The following is a 15,195-nucleotide window of genomic DNA, read 5'->3' on the forward strand; positions in this document are numbered from 1 at the left end:
AGTTTAATTTTGTTAGACTAAGAGGGGTCGAATTATTTTTATTTTTTTTTTCGAAATAAAAGTTCTTTCTTTAAATTTTTTTCAATTTAATGTAAATGGAGATATAAATTAAGAGAAAGAGCACACAAGAATTAATCTTGATGGCAAAAGTCAGAACTTCTGAGTGGTGGTGGATCAAAGTAATCTCAGAATCTACAAGAACCACGTGTACTGCACACACGTGTAGGTTGAAAGAGTCAAAACTTCTTTGTGGTTGTGGATCGAGCCTTCATGATGCCGTGCTCCAAAAATGTGTATCCCCTTCGCAACAATACGGGGTACATCATTCAACTATTCTATCGTTCTTAGGTTGCTAGTCTTTCTTCATTCATCCAATACAAATAAAAAAGTGAGACAACAAAATTTTGTTGCACAACAAACATATGAAACCTTAACTAATTTAATATACAAGTAGGTTAATAATAATATTAAGTAATATGAAGTTCACATAATAAATGGTTGAGGTTTTTATCCATATCGTCAACCTCATCCTAACTCCAAAATAACCGATAAACATAGGACAATTTAGGATTGGATCCATACTGGAATGAGAATATATGTCATTCACTACAAGAAATTCTCATATTACATAGAATTTTTCTTATAAATTTGTTATAAAAATTTGTAAGAAAAGAATTTTTTCTGTCATTTTTTCTAAGAATTTAATTAGTAGGTAATTCTTTCGTGGGTAATTATTTCCTACAAAATTATAAAATTTGCAAGTATTTTCTAAAAAATTTCTTGCGAAAATTGTTTTATACAAAATATTTTGCAGAAGAAATTGGTAGCAATTTCTTACAATTTTTTTTTTCACAACAAAATTTGTAAGTATTTCCTACGAAAAAATTTTCAAAAGAAAATTGACAAGAAATATGAGTTTTTTTAGTAGTGCCTACATCATCTTCTTAGTAATTCGTCTCACAATTAACAAAGATAGGTGGGTGACAAATCTACAAGGTTCACTCTTATCACGATCCGGTCTACTAAAAAATACCAATAATTATAGACAATCAAGCCATTATATCTAGATATTGGTCATGATATAGCTTTGCATGTTACTAAAAACATGATTAAGGCTCAAAGAAGACAATCTCTCAAAAAGTCACATATGTACATATGCTTAAAGTGATTTTTTTCGCTTTACATAATTTGTTTAAACCTTTGGCTGATGCTATCAGCTGCAACTTATGAAAAGTTTCACAAAAATAATCAGACCAAGTAGATAATAGATGAATGATTCAACCTGAAAAATAATCATCATGGGAAAAGGACGTGATCATATATATTGCTTTGGAAAAAACGGCACAAATGGGTGCAACTACTACAAATTCTAAAAGAAGTGTAAAAATCTGTGTTCTCTTTATCTCTATAGGTCCGTAAAGCCTGTTTTGGACAAGCTTCTCCACAAGGATAAGTAGGATAGAAAAAAAAAAGAAAAAAGGAAACGAGTTTTTCTAAGAGTTAAAAGTAACTTTTGCTTAAGCTAATTTGTAGAAGCTCTCGTATAGTTTCCCTAAATTTTTATTTTATAATGCATAAGCTAATTTTAGCTTTTAGAGAATCTCGTGTTCTTTTTTTTCTTCTATTTTTTCTCTCTTAGCAAGCAATCAACAAACTTTTATGCATAGTCAAAATTGTCCTAGTCCATTTGTAAAATGACTAAAAAAAAATACTGATAAACAAATCAAACGCATTATCTAAAGTTCAGTCAAGTTTTTCACTACCAAAATATGTATGACATCTATTCGTCCCTCTCCTTCATATAGTACATAAATAAAGAAATATAAGAGAAGCAATTTATTAAGAGCTAGATGATTTTTATTTTTTCAAACACATCAGATGTGCCTCATTTTGTTAGATTGAACATTAATAATTACTCGATAGAAATAAGATAAAATGGGAAACATGTTTGGCATACCATATGCAAAATAACCATGGTAAGAAAGTATCATTAGAATAGATTTGACATACAATATCACCTTATATATTTCGGTTGTAGCTGAACCGAAACATATAAGGAAACAATGGTATTTTTGCAAATTTCTCAAACTTATATGCTTCAGTTGTCTATATATCCGAAGCAGAAAAGAGTTTATGCCTCAGTTGACTGAGACCCAAAACCTATAACCCTTTTTCTGCTTCGATTTTTGAGGTCTCCAATCCAAAAAAACTTGCATAGTATTTCAAATTTGCCACTGACAGCTTGACTTTTGGCCTCGATTATGAATTAAACTGAGGCAAAATATCTTTTTGGCACCGATTATTAATACAACTGAGGCCATATAGTTTAATTAGGGCATAAATTCACGAATTGCAGATCAGGACCTTGGCTAGCGCATTATGGTTATTTTATCGCTTATAATTTTTTTGCTACATTGGAGAAACTCTAGAAACCCTAGCATGAAACCAGACATGAAACCACAAGTTAATGCCTTTAATGATCATTTTCGTTTTTGGTAATCAATGGACTTAATTATTAGGTTAGGAATTGGTTATAGAGAGGGAGAGTGTGGTTTGTGAGTGCCAATTCGTGGGGACTGCTAGATAGGTTTTTCAAAGCATGAAAATATGATCAAAGGAGATTGTGCAAAGGCTAGGAAGGGTCTTGAAGTTAAAGCAACGTTTGGTGCAAGAAGGAATTCTTAGAATGCTTTGAAACGGGATTTCCAGGTTAGGGGAGCTGCCATATTTGTTATGTTAAATTGTATGATTTTACGTGGTATGTGTATGATTGGGTGACCATTTCTGGGTTTTGAGATGAATCGCCTGGCGGCAAGAGTGATTCCGCCAGGCGACGCGAACCCTTGTATTCTTGTTCAACGATTCTTTTTTGGTTTTTGTGATGCTTGGATATTGAGCAAGGTTCCTATGCATGATTTGAATGTATAAACTTACGAAATCGATGATTATCACTATGTTCATATGAATTCGGGTTATTGATTGGGAAGCATCAAAGTAAAAGGGGGTCGTATTGGGATTGGGGTCGAATTGTTAATCTGATTCTTGGAATATAATGATGACGAAGTTGAGATTTATGGGATTATTGAATGAATATGCATGAAGGAAATCAGTTTGTCTATGATTTTATGCGTGGGATTGATTGGAATCAGAAATTGGGGGTTTAGGGTTTTTCAGAGGTATGGAAAAAAAAATCTAGGTCTTAGCCTAGAACGTGATGAGACGCCTAGCGGCCAGTATGCGTCGCCAGGCAATAAACGTGGCAGTAAGGACAATTTGCAGTCCTTGGTGGTTTGGGTGTGTTTTGGGTCCCATCGGGGCTTGTTCTGATCATGCAATGGGGTAGTGATAAAAACTAGATAAATGGTGGCATTGTGATTATAATGAATGGAATAAAATGGTATTACTAAACTTGGTGAAGTATGCGAAATCATGTACTAAGTGTTGATACAAACTAAAGTTTGATATAATAAATTGGTAAAAAGAGGTGTTACTATAGGTAATAGTCAAGACAAGTGTAAGCTTTGTATGAATAAATGAGAATGTGGCGGCTATCTGGTAATGTATAATAACATGTGGTTTTTGGTTTCACTTAAGGTTGGCATGAGGATGAATGAATGTTCATATGTGAAATTATATTATTGAACTATATAATATGCTTGATTGTAATTCTGAGTTAAGTTGTCAATCATAGACTTGTAACATAGTAAAATGGATTTATGTATGGGCTATTTGAGGTATATGAAATTGTTTCGGGATGCTAAACCAATAGCTGGCACGTTACTGGTATAGCGCTTGACGATATGGGGAAGGCCACCAAGCGATTGGAGAATCAGGGAATTCCCTAGATTGCGTGGCGCCTAGTAGTGAGGTGTGACCTGCTAGGTGATAGCCACTAAGGTAGTGGCTCTAGATTGTCTGGCGCCTGGCGGCGAGGGGGCTTCGCTAGGCGGTATGCGCTGACTTGTCGCCTGGTGGCGCTTAGGCAACGCTAGACAATAGCGTAGAGATAACATGTTCTTTTTAACTGTTATTTATATGTTGTGATTTGGGACTTGGACCAAGAGATGCTTGTTTGTGTCATAAGTGGGTAGGTTCATGACTAGTGGTGAACACGTGATAATATGAGCAAGGAGGTTCATAATATGATGCTTTCATGTGAGGATACGACCGGGGAGGTTCGTATGTTCCGTGCTCACACTTGAGGGCTGCTACGAGCGGAGAGGTTTGTAGTTGTTGAATCACGTGCATTGGACTACGGGCGGGGAGGTCTGTAAAGTTGGACTACGAGCAAGGAGGTTTGTAAAGGCAGGACCACGAGCGGGTAGGTTCGTGAAAACATGTATATCCTAGGTCCATTGTCAAGTAATTGCTTAGGTAACTTGGATGTGTGCGGTCTACGAGGCTTTGGGTGAAAACTTAAAGATGAACTTTGTTGTAGCATTCCTTGAGTTATGAGTCGAAATGGTATCCCTTGAGTTGTGGCTCGGGATATTGGCTAAACACGTGGCATTCCTTGAGTTGTGGCTGGGATTGACGAGTGTTACCGATGTGAGTGTGCCAGTTGTGGCTTTTACGGATGGGTTCAAGAAGATTGCCCTTATCGGCGTTAATTGGTGAGTTTGGTATTCTTTGGACAATTATGAACTATGGTTCGTATTGGGAACTCCACCTAGTGTTACAGAATACGGTCCGTAATAGGTTCCCGCACGTGTTCTACAAGTTATGTCTTGTAGGTAGAGGAAGCAAAGGGTATCTTGAGGTTATCATCTAAAGTCGAAGAACACGGGTAACATGGTGGTGGCCATGTGGTATGGAATCAAAGGATAAAATTCCTTTGGTGTGTCTGTGTTTATATATTTGAATATGTATGTATGGATATATATATATATATATATATATATATATATATATATATATATTGTTAGCTCACCCTATCTGCTTATGAATGGCGATGATCGTATAATGCGTTACACGGGAGCATATGATGTTACATGTGGTGCTGGTGAGACATATCATAAAAAAAAGGGTTAGCAGGGAAAAACTTTTACTGGAGTTTTATCATTATTGTTTTTATAAACTTTGTAAACAGTGTTTTACTGATTTATGAATTTGGATATTGTATTGAAGTTTTATAAATTATGGATCTTTGGATAATTTTTGATGTATTAAATGTTTTAAAATTTCCTGCGTTTTAGGAAATGAAGTATAATAAATGAGATTTTTATCATATTTCTTAATTTTATTATTTAAATTATTAACATCCGACCAGGATGTTACACATCTCTTCTTCCTTCTTTTATTACTTCATTAGCTACTATCACATTATCCAACAAACCCCTCCCTTCAATGAATGCCGATTGTGATTTATCAATTATCTTAGGTAGAATATGTTTTAGTCTATTAGATAAGGCTTTAGAGATAATTTTATACATGCACCCTATTAAAGAGATTGGTATATATTCATGCAGGCTTCCAGTATTGTCCACCTTAGGTATTAAAGTTATGAAAGAAGCATTGTGTAACATCCCGACCGGATATTACGGATTTAAATAATAAAATAAAGAAATAAATAATAAAACTTCATTTATTATAACTTATGTTCCCAAATAGTGAGAAAATTAAAATCCGTATAGTAGTAATAAATCATCTCAAAACCTCTACTATAACTGAAACATAAAATCCATAACAAAGACCAAGTTTAATAATATAAAATATTACAATTGTTCCAAAACATAATAAAACTCTGATAAAAAATCTTCTCCTAATACTAGCCCCGCTCCGTCTCTAGGCCTCTCCAGATCCACCTGCAATATCATCTGCTCCCGTGTACCGCATACACGATCATCGTCAAACACAAGCAGATAGGGTGAGCTAACAAATTTCACATATATATAAATATTGCACAATTATATATATCACACTTTCACACCAAAGGAATCTATTCCTTTGATCCCATACCACATGGCCACTACCATAATAACTGTGTTCTACGTCTTATAGCGATTTCCTCAAGATGTCTTGTTGCCATACCTATCGACCACGAACGATAGAGCACGTGTGGGAAACCATGCTACAGATCGTACACCATAATGCTAGGTGGAGTTCCCATATACTAACATAGTTCGTAACGTCCCAAGACTACCAAACTCATCAGCTAATTACTGAAGAGGGCAATCCATCTGGACCTATTCGTACTGGCCACAACCAGGACACTCACACCGGCAACGTTCGCCAACCCGAGCCACAACTCAAGAGTTCCTCGTGTTCATCCGCTATCCCTAGCCACAACTCAAGGGACGTCATTTCGGGCCACAACCCAGAGAATGTCACGTGCTTAACCCCTATCCCGAGCCACAACTCAAGGGATACTTTCCAAGCCACAACTCAAGGAACACCAACAAGCCAACCTTTAAGGCATCACTAAAGCTTTATAGATCACGCACATCAAGAATCAAGAACACCAATACTGATGTAGTAAAAATCACCTGACGGGGGACACGTACCACCAAGCGCTGTGCGCTTCCAGACCGCTTGGAGGGTATGATGGGTTGAACCTTTGTTCACATTAAATATTTAAATTTTGAGAATTTAACATTATTTTCGCGCTTAAGAAATGATATTAGTTGCATCATATTTGGTTGGATAATCTTAAGTTAAATAACACAACTAGAATTTAATTTAGGTCCTTAAGATTGTAAATAGAGAATATTTTAAGTCATAAAATAAGTCCCAAAATAAGAATTTTGGAGAGGAATAGTTCAGGTACTAGATGCACCCACAATTCTCATGTTTACACCCCCCTTTTTCAATTGGATTATCTATTTTTGAAAAAGGACATTTCTGGAGCTAACTACACCCCCCTGTTTTCAAGTTTACACCCCCTTCTGTAATTGGACTTTCAATTTCTATTCTACACCCTTCCTTTTTACTAAGTTGCACCCCTAATGTCACTTAAAATCTAGTCCACCAGATTTCACCATGTGGCAATCCTCCACTTACTAAATTAACCAATGACAGTTTACCACATCATAAATCCTCCACTAACTTAAATCACCAATCAATGTTTGCCATGTCATCATCTCCTTCCCAACACAAACCCTAACCCTAATCTCTCATTCTCTCTCTTCTGCACCAACCCACTTCGCAGCCGCCACACTCCGCAACCGCCACCTTCATGGTCGCCACGACCATGTTCGGCCACCGCTGCACACGCTGGAAAATAGTCGCCCGTCGCGCCCTCGTCGGAAACCCTGTCACCTCTACTGCATTGGTGGTTCGTGACATCTTCGTCTTCTCCACGCGTCCCGCAACCACCACCACATCGTGACTGCACTCACAGGGACAACAACCACCGTCTTCTCCAATGCCCCTTGCTGCCACCAACATGCACCATGCTCGAACCTGCAATTCTCGCACCACCGTGAACCACCACTGCGTTTTCTTCATCACGAAGCCACCACCAGCGCACGCATGCCAGAACCGCAACCCCTCCATCTTCGCATCACGTCGGCATCACCATGCCTGCATCATTCTCGCACACATCAAGACCCACCACTGTTGCACCATGTCTGCTCGCTAGATCTGCAGTGACCAACTCAAAGCTTCGTTGCGTTGCCTTCGCCACCATCGTGTTCGTTCAACATATTGTTGGAACCACCATTGCAACGACACTTGCGGGACCTGCAATAGCCACGACAACTCACGGAACCACCACCAAACCTTCGTTGATCTCCTTCACCGTGAGGGAAACCATGATTCTGTGATGCAATGCAAAGCCCCCGCCATTCGCGGACGTCTGATCTACGACCATAAGCACCACCACTTCCACTAGGATGCATGCCTCGTGTCGTCCATACCGCAACAAAAGCGAAACGCACCGCCAAACACGTCCTCCATCGAAAAATAGTGGCCACCCTCGGATCTGCGAAATGCACCTTGCGGCAACCCTCACGGCAGCAAAACCCTAATTGCGGAAAGGAAATCTGATTTTGGAGAGAGACTACTCTGACACATGGCAGCCTCTCGTTGGATAGTCAACGAGTCAGCACTGGTCAACCAGTCAACTCTAGGCAAAGATTTGGTCAACAGTGGTCCAACATGATATTTTACACTATTTTTAGCAAGTGGTTCCTCTATAAGAACGTTAAATTGACTAAAAAAGGAAAGAATCGTCTGGCGGCAGTTCATCGCCGACCAGACAATTTCTGGAAATTTCCCAGAATCACAACTTTAATTGGAATACAGCAATGCATACATAATCATACCATACTTAGCATGCCAATCAGACTTAAAATAATTAACGCATGACATTACTCTATGTAGCATGCCAATTGAATTTAAAATAAAGGTAACACGTAAGGTTACTCTATTTAGCATGGCAATCAGAATTAAACATATAATTAACGCGTAAAGCTCCCCTAACCTGGTTTCCTTGCTTAAAACGCAAATGCTAGAGCTCCCCCTTTGATCACCAATGGTCTCCTTAGCACCACCTCAATTTAGCTCCTCCCAATTTGTCTTTTAATGGTGTCTTAATGTTTTCCCACCCTCCCTTGGCTGCTCATTCATCTAGGGTGTTCTCCACCCTTTCACCTTCATGCCAAAAACTAATTTTAGCAAAAAGGAAGTTTAATTTAGAATTACCAAAGTTCGAACCCATGACCATGTCAATGCCAATTCAATGCATCACATCAAACAAATTCATGTTTCTTAATATTTAATATAATTCTTGATTATATTATCACTCAACATGATCAAGCATATTATTAAAAATAATAACAAATTAAACAACACACAATTAGCACACATACGACTTAAACCCAAATCCTCTCACACAATCAAGTACTCTCAACCATTTAAGCTAGTACTTTTCCACGTCATATAAATAAATAATTAATGCATTAAAGGCTCCCACCACCCGTATTTATTAATCATTTATTTATTTAATTATTTAATTTTTCACGGGTCTTACACATTGCATCCCTTTAGAATGTTCCTAGTATGTTGAAATCCCTCTATGGCTTGTATAATGTCCTTTTTCATTACATCCCAAAATTTCTTAATGAAGGCAAAATTATACCCGTTCAAGCTAGGAATTTTATTTCTTCCACATTGTCATACCGCTTCCTTGATTTCAACTTTGCTAAATTCAGTAGTTAACCATCTACTATCATTTAACAATAAAGTTAAGAATTCTATATTTCCCAGCTTAACATCGAACTCAACCTTTTCCTTCAATTTATCTTCAAAAAACTCTTTCACTGTACATTTAAGAAGAATTGGGTCCTCGCACCACTATCCTTCATAATCCACTCCTTTGATCTCATTTTTACACCTTCTCCAGTTGGTAATTGTGTGAAAGTATCTAGAATTTGAGTCACCTAGTTGGATCCATTTTGACCTAGATTTTTGTCTCTCCAAAGACTCTTGACGAAGGCTTAAAAGTTTCAGTACACCGAATAATTTTCTGCTTTCTAAACACTGTATAGGTCACCTATTTTTGAAATAATGTTTTGTTTATTTTGTTGTACATATCCAAATACCTCTTTGTTCCAGACCATTAATTATTGCTTAAGTCTTTTAAGTTTATCTCTTAAAATTGACAAATTGTTTACACCATCCATATTAGAATTCCAAGAGTTCTTAACTACTACCTATAACCTTTTATCGCTTAGCCACATGTTTAATGTTCTAAAAGGCTTCAATCCCCAATCAATTTGTGTAGCCCTTAAAATTAGAGTGCATTGGTCTGACACAACTCTCTCTAAGACATACTGCCTACAATCTGACCACTATTGTAACCACTGTTGTGAGACTAGAAATCTATCCAGCCTACTTTTTTGCAACTCCATTGGGCTTGTACCAAGTGAAATTTCTACATATCATGGGTATCTAATAGCTCTATGATATTTATAAAATCATTGAAGTCTTTTATTTCTTTCCTACCTCTACCATCCTGGTTTTGTCCACTCCTTTCTTAGAAATTCCTAACAACATTGAAATCCCCTAAGACACACCACGTTCTACATTGTTCCTGTTGTTTAAGTCCTGTAATTTCATCCCACTGTTCTGTTTTTAGCCTTACATCGCATGGTGAGTAGACATTAACAATCACAATTAGCTTATTATCTTTTTTCCATCCCCCTTTCACATACAGGAAGCCATTGTTAATATCTACTCTTTCACAAGCAAAAGTATCCTTGTGCCATATAGTTAAAATTCCCCTTGCCCCATTTTCAGCTGGCACATGTTTCCATTCAATATAATTATTGCCCCATAGTGTGTAACACCTCTCTTCATTGACTATTTCTAATTTCGTTTCTTGTAGACACACTACCCCCCTTCTTTTTCTATAAAATCCCTAACATACCTCCATTTGGTTGGGCACCCTAGCCGTCTAATGTTTATACTTATCATCTTCAAAATTTACTTTGTTTCGTTTCTCCTTCTTTGTCTCTTTTCATTTGATGGTCTCTTTCCTCCATTTTCTCTTTTTTTTTTTTTGCAGTATTTTTTCCTCCTCCCTTGAGAAGGTAATTCCTTTCCTATTTTCCCAAATTCCATAATCTACCAACCTCAACATTACCATTTCCTAACAAAAATTATCTATTGCAGTTATCAATACCAGAATCAGAAATAGAGTTGTATAATGAGTGGGTTGCTAACCTTAAATGATGTTTGTCTTTTGATTTCTTCCTAACTTTGTGTAGAATATCTCGTAGGTCGTGGTGTGCATTTCTTGTTTCCCCATTCCATAGTCGGTTCCGTTTAGGCAGTCCATTCAACTACAACATGGTTTTCTTGATAAGGATCATGAGATTTCATTGGGTGCCATCTTTCGTTTCGTCTATCGTCTTCGTTGATTGATCTTTGATCATCACCAATTTCCCTTTTTGAATTATTTCAAGGCAATCTACATGTCCTATTCGATTTTGCAAATGTTATGTGGAAGGATTCGAAACCTCGTTACTCTTCTCCAATGCTAACTCCCATTCCATTTGCACGAACTCTAGTGACATGATTTCGTTATTGTTCATTGTTGCTGCTAGTGAGGTCGAAAAATGTGTTTTCGTGTTATAGATTTTGTTTTCATTGCCATTTAATTCATACATTGTCATGTCTCTATTGTTTTGCTTTTTTTTTTGTAATGTGTTGATGGTGTTTTTCATTTTTGTAGTTAAGTTTTGATGAAGGTTACTACCATGGTTGGTTTCGGGTTTTTTGTAATGCAAGTGCATGAACGAAGTGGCTGCGTGGGTCATGTTTTGGTGTAGCTTGCGTCGTGATTGGATTGCCTGGTTGGGAGTGTTTCCTTTTAGGCATATCTTGTATTTGTGGATCGTTCTTCTTCTCCGGCGAGGCTGTGGCAGGTGCGCGGGGAAGTTGCGATGTTGTTTGCTACAAGGACCAAAAAGGAGTATTATATGGCTTCGGCTGTGTGTAGAGTCGAGGCAGATTGAGGAGTTTCCGCCTCGGTTGGGACCCGAGGTTAAAAGCGATAATTTTTTTTTTGCCTCGCCCTAATATGTCTTGGTTCAGAAACCAAACAGAATTGCGAAAATAACTAGGGTGAAAAGCTCTTACTACACTAGTCTATAATCAATGTTAATGATATAATATAGTGGGTACTTACTTTTACACAAAGAATTCCATGGTCCGTTTCCATACCAACAATTTCCTAAAAATAAGTGTGTAAAATAGTTGTTGGGAATTATTCTCAAATGGTATGAACTAAAAAAATACAATGAATATGAATAATTGAACCTAATTAAGCAAAATATCTATGTAGAATTGGAAAAGAAATTAGAAGACAATTGCGAAATAGTGAAGTCAAGTAATGAAGAAGGAGAAAATAGTGAACTTGAAGTGACGTACGATTGCAGAAATTACACCAAATTCAAACAATTGACTTTAGATATATATAAAACTAATGAAATTAAACAATAAATTAAAATTGAAACAAATTAACCTAACAAAAAAAAAAATGTAAGTTACATATATCAAGTTATCAATAGGTCTCTCTCTACTATATGCTAAGAGCAATTTTGAAAGAAAATCACAAATCTTGGAATGAGTAGCTTTCCCATATTGAATAATTGCTTACAATAAAGTAGTTCATAGGATTACTAAGCTGTCTCTTTTTGAGATGTTTATAGCTTCAATCCTCTCACTCTAGTAGATTTGTTATCACTTCTTACATCTTTTTACTTTGTTCACAAAGAACGGATAGCAAAAGCTGATTTTATCAAGAAAAATGCATGAAAGAGTTAAAAGTCAAGTCCTTTTTGAATAAGGGAATTCGATTTTGCTTCATCTTATAAGCAAAGATAGGTTTTCTAACAAAAGAAAATCTAAACTTAGTCCCGAGGAAGTGGTTCCTTTAAAGTGCTCCAAAGAATGAATAATAATGTATACAAGCTAGACCTGCCATGAGAGTAAGAAGTTCATGCCACCTTTTAATGTTAGTGAGTTAATTCTTCACATATAGGTCTTGATTAAAAGTGCAGAATATATGACTGTAGACTAATCATCGAAGAGTTTGTGATAACACTGCTAAGTAATTTGCATTTTAACTTTCGCTGGCATGTCGACATAATGATATACAATAGATTATAGAGCATTTTTCACTATAGACTCTTTCACACCTTTATTACTATCAATGGATCCTTTTACTGTTCACACAATATTTTTAACTTTTTATTTGAAAAAGTATATGTTTTTTATTCTAAAAAAAAAATATGAAAATGAATATTTAAAACTATAGAAATATAGAAATTTTGTTAAGAAAAAAGTTTTAATTAGAAAAAAATATAGAAATATAAATTTAAAAATATAACGAAATATGAAAATTTTTAATTGAAATTTATAAAATTTATAAAATACAAAAAGTATTAAACTTTATTAAAATACTTTTATTTAGAAAACAAATATAAAAATAAAAGTTGGAGCTTTCTTATTTTATTTTCTTTATTTTTTTTTAAATTTCAAGAAGTTTTTGAGTATTATAAAATTTCCTTTTTTTTTAAATATTTGAATGAAAAAACATCTAAAAGAACCACCTCAAAACTTGGTTACCTGAGAACCAAATTTCGACTTGTTTTCCTGTGCACAATGGTCACATTAAATATTAAATCTCGTCTCTTAAAAGATCAAATTCTGACATAAAAACAAAGCCATGTTATTCCTGTAAATATTGAGCGCACTGTGCTATATTGGAAAAAAACTTCAAATCTTTTGTCACGCAGAGCTGACTGGATCCGATCTCGATACATGTGCTATCGAAGGATTTTTTTTTTAAGAAATAAATTATGAAAACATTCACGCCTTGTGGATCACGGTAGATTACAAGATTAATAAGTACACTTAGGGTTGGGTTATAATACATCAGCAGCAGCCCTTTTTTGAGGTAAGATATGACAACAGCCTTCTTAACTCATATTTATGTCGTTATGCCACATAATCGTTCCACATACCAAATTCAACCTTTGAAGATTCAAGCCTCGTACCCTATTTATACCAAGCTTCCCAACATGAAAAACTCACCATTTCACCTTAAAAACCAAAAGTATCCAACAATGACAACCACCAATGTTGTTCTCTTCCTTTGCTTCGTGTTCTTCTTCTACGGTATATATCTATTTTTTTTCAACTTCTTTACCTGTTTGGTTTATCGAGTTTCAGATTAGTTGTTACATTCGTTTCTCTCTTTCTTTCTGTTCGTAGCATCACATAAACTGGGTTTCGTATATATGCAGTGTCTGAAGGAGCAAAGGTTACTTTCATAAACAAGTGCTCATTCACAGTATGGCCGGGAACCCTAACCGGAGACCAAAAGCCCCAGTTATCATCAACCGGTTTCGAATTGGGCCCCGGAGCATCAAACTCCTTGGACCTTCCATCTCCATGGTCGGGTCGGTTCTGGGCACGCACCGGATGCTCCAACAACAACGGAAAGTTCAGTTGTGCCACCGCAGATTGCGCCTCCGGCCAAGTCACGTGCAACGGCGCTGGTGCAATCCCACCCGCAACTTTGGTAGAAATTACGATTGCACCGAACGGAGGGCAAGATTTCTACGACGTGAGCAACGTGGACGGGTTCAACGTTCCGATGTCCGTAACCCCAAAAGGTGGCAGTGGCGATTGCAGAAGCTCGAGTTGCCCGAAGGACATCAACGCTGCGTGCCCTGAAGACCTTCAACTGAAAGGGTCTAATGGCAACGTTATTGGTTGCAAGAGTGCGTGTTTGGCTTTCAAAGATGATAAGTATTGTTGCACAGGACCAAACAACACGCCCGAGACATGTCCACCAACGAGCTACTCTCAGTTCTTCGAGGAACAGTGCCCCGATGCTTATTCCTATGCTTACGATGACAAGAACAGCACTTTCACTTGCTCCAACGGACCTGACTATGAGATCACGTTTTGCCCTTGAAGTGCTCAAACTGTATAGGAGACACAGAAACTTAGTTGGGTGTTAAAATACGTGTACGAACATATATATGTGATGATGAATAAGAAATCACGTTGTTTGGTGATTGTGTTGATGAATTATATGATCCAATAAAGTTTAAGCGTTATGTAAGTTGTTTTTCATCGAAACTTCAAACGGTAAATTTATATAAGTTGTTTTTTAGTCTTATCTTATGGGGTAAACTATCCTAACAATACAATTTCTGGGTCTGCATGGCTAATCTAAAAGTTGCTCATAGGAGGTTCTGTTTAATCAAGTAAACTGGGTTCACATACTTGTTATTTTCTTTTTCAAAGTCAAAAATGAATCTATATATAGTGGAGTTTTCTTTGGTTCAAAGTCAAATTATATTTTTGTATACATGTTACCAATGTTTTAACCTGTAAAATGTAATAAAAATAAAATTTCTTCCTCTATTACGTTTGCGTGATGAAAACTTTTTAAAAACATTACAGGTATACTTACTTTTAATTTAAGTGCATTAGTGACAACCCTTAAATATTTAATGCTATTTAAAAAACTCTAATGTTAAATATTCAACTTGAATATTTTGTGGTTTTGATAAGGTGTGCTTGAACTTAAAGATATAACTAATTTTAAGAATAAGATAAAATTTACAATAAAAATAAAAGGAATATCATAATTAACTGAATTATTATTCAATCATGTAACTAAATTTATAAATTTGCATATATAATTTATTGTTGTTAATTTGAAAAATAATT

The 15,195-nt window shown here is 36.2% G+C and overlaps 1 protein-coding gene across 1 annotated transcript; it reads left to right on the top strand.

Annotated features, from left to right (window-relative positions):
- Positions 1–13,546: 13,546 nt before the first annotated feature.
- On the top strand, positions 13,547–14,581 carry LOC114170644 (thaumatin-like protein 1b). Its single transcript, XM_028056168.1, has 2 exons — positions 13,547–13,626; positions 13,755–14,581. The coding sequence occupies exons 1-2, from the start codon at positions 13,575–13,577 to the stop codon at positions 14,429–14,431; spliced, it is 729 nt and encodes a 242-aa protein (XP_027911969.1). The 5' UTR covers positions 13,547–13,574; the 3' UTR covers positions 14,432–14,581.
- The last annotated feature ends 614 nt before the right edge of the window (positions 14,582–15,195 follow it).

This window comes from Vigna unguiculata, chromosome 11 (genome assembly GCF_004118075.2).
Source record: "Vigna unguiculata cultivar IT97K-499-35 chromosome 11, ASM411807v1, whole genome shotgun sequence".
NCBI lineage: Eukaryota > Viridiplantae > Streptophyta > Magnoliopsida > Fabales > Fabaceae > Vigna > Vigna unguiculata.

Coding starts and splice junctions, on each gene's coding strand:
- LOC114170644 (XM_028056168.1), top strand. CDS start 13,575: ATGACAACCACCAATGTTGTTCTCTTCCTTTGCTTCGTGTTCTTCTTC. Junction 13,627..13,754: donor CTTCGTGTTCTTCTTCTACG/GTATATATCTAT, acceptor GTATATATGCAG/TGTCTGAAGGAGCAAAGGTT.